Source organism: Sphaeroforma arctica (genome assembly GCF_001186125.1).
Source record: "Sphaeroforma arctica JP610 unplaced genomic scaffold supercont1.5815, whole genome shotgun sequence".
Lineage (NCBI taxonomy): Eukaryota > Ichthyosporea > Ichthyophonida > Sphaeroforma > Sphaeroforma arctica.
In genome coordinates this window covers 1-1838 of record NW_014034743.1, presented here as the reverse complement: position 1 = coordinate 1838, position 1838 = coordinate 1, and the positions used below count along the sequence as shown (strand labels likewise).

Sequence of the window (1838 nt, the reverse complement as noted above, 5' to 3'; positions counted from 1 at the left end):
TATTATTATATATATATATATATATATATATATATATATATATATATATATATATATATATATATATATATATATATATATATATATATATATATATATATATATATATATATATATATATATATATATATATATATATATATATATATATATATATATATATATATATATATATATATATATATATATATATATTCATATATATAATAATATATGTATGTATGTATATATATATTTATATATTGATGTATACATACATACACACACACACACACAAACACACACATATATATGTATATATACATATATATATCCATATCCATTAGCAATTTTTCACATACACACCTTTCATAATATATATATACCGGTGATTGTGTGACAGTGGGTAAAAAATGTGTGTGCTGACATACATATGTCTAAATACATGAAGCTACGTTTTTTGAAAGTACCATATTGATCGTGTACGCTCAGTGCTGTAATACAAAAGATTATGCTTCTACACACAAACAACTGACGACAGCCATGTAGTAGGCTTTGCCTCTAATTTACAAGAAAATATATCACACTGAGATTACCCAGATAGTACTGTTCACAAAACCCCACCTGACTGTGTAGTTCCGCATCCAAACTCTTTATGCCCTGCACAAGTTTCGACAGCGTCTCCTCGACAGCACGTGTGGTTATAACCGTAGCTGTGTACGCGTCCGCATCAAAACTTGATTCGAGAAACGACTCCAAACCAGATTCCTTGCATATGTCTTGCAGATGTTCTCTGCTCTCGGCTGCGGTGTACACCGGTGCCTCGGGTAGTTCCGAACCGGCCTTTAACATGGTGCAGTAGGATTAAAGGTATATCGTATCTAACTACTATATGAATATCGAAAATATTGTGAATAACAGAGATCAATCTCGTGATGTATGCTTGATGGGTTTCGACGTGTTCTTATTAGGTTACAAAAGAGTCTTATGATATACCAGTTGATGAGATGGTGTAGTTATGTCGTTCAGTAGAAGTTAATGTCTGTAGAAGAACCCCATAAGCACAAGCGCTAGCTACATCCAGCAATACACTCGACTACTAGTATGCAGTATGATTATTTACATACGAAGTATTTATTTACCTCTTATTTACTTTTTTTAATTTACAAGAGTGCAGCCATCCCTAGAGCAAATCACACACTCAATTGGTTGCTCGTGATCGTAACTATGTAAGGAGCTGACTATTTTTTTCTACAAAAACAGAAAAGCCTTCCCCGGGCCCTCCGAAAGATGCGAAGCAGTGAATGTCTGTACTTATTTATTTACTCGCACAGTTGCTGTATTTAACTCTCTGATGGATACCTTATTTAATATTTTATGTTAAAACAACTATTAATGTGTGAGCCATACATGAATACTGAATGTCAAGCGCTTTCACAAGCTACACCGCTTGGTATAAGGTGACCCACTTTCTGTATAGAAATCTAGTAGGTTGTAAATAGAACGCAGCACTGGGCAGGTAGTGCGCATATCGTGATGCTGTCGAAAGTGATTAAAACCCACCAGGCCAAAGCCGCCGTCAAAAAAGAAGAGACTGGTATGTGCGGTTGTGCACAAAGGATAGCAATATATTTATAATATGTATCTCGACGTGCTGCCACATGTATATATATTGCTGTGTGAGCAGTAGTGTTTGAAATACTGAATAGTATATTAGTGTGTCAACATCAATAACTGCTATTCTATACCAATATGTTTGAAAGTACAGAATATATGAATGTGCACACGATTTTTTTTTGCTTGGCTATACAAGCTGAATCGAATATATGTAAGTTCAATGTGCAGGTACCCAAGACCAT

General features: G+C 33.7%; 1 protein-coding gene across 1 annotated transcript; it reads right to left on the bottom strand.

Annotated features, from left to right (window-relative positions):
* Window positions 1-599: 599 nt before the first annotated feature.
* Window positions 600-1074, bottom strand: SARC_15245 (hypothetical protein; the record flags this gene model as incomplete). The annotated part of the gene is made up of 1 exon (XM_014290631.1): window positions 600-1074. A coding segment is annotated over exon 1 (232 nt), but the record flags the coding sequence as incomplete, so codon positions are not given.
* Between the last annotated feature and the right edge of the window lie 764 nt (window positions 1075-1838).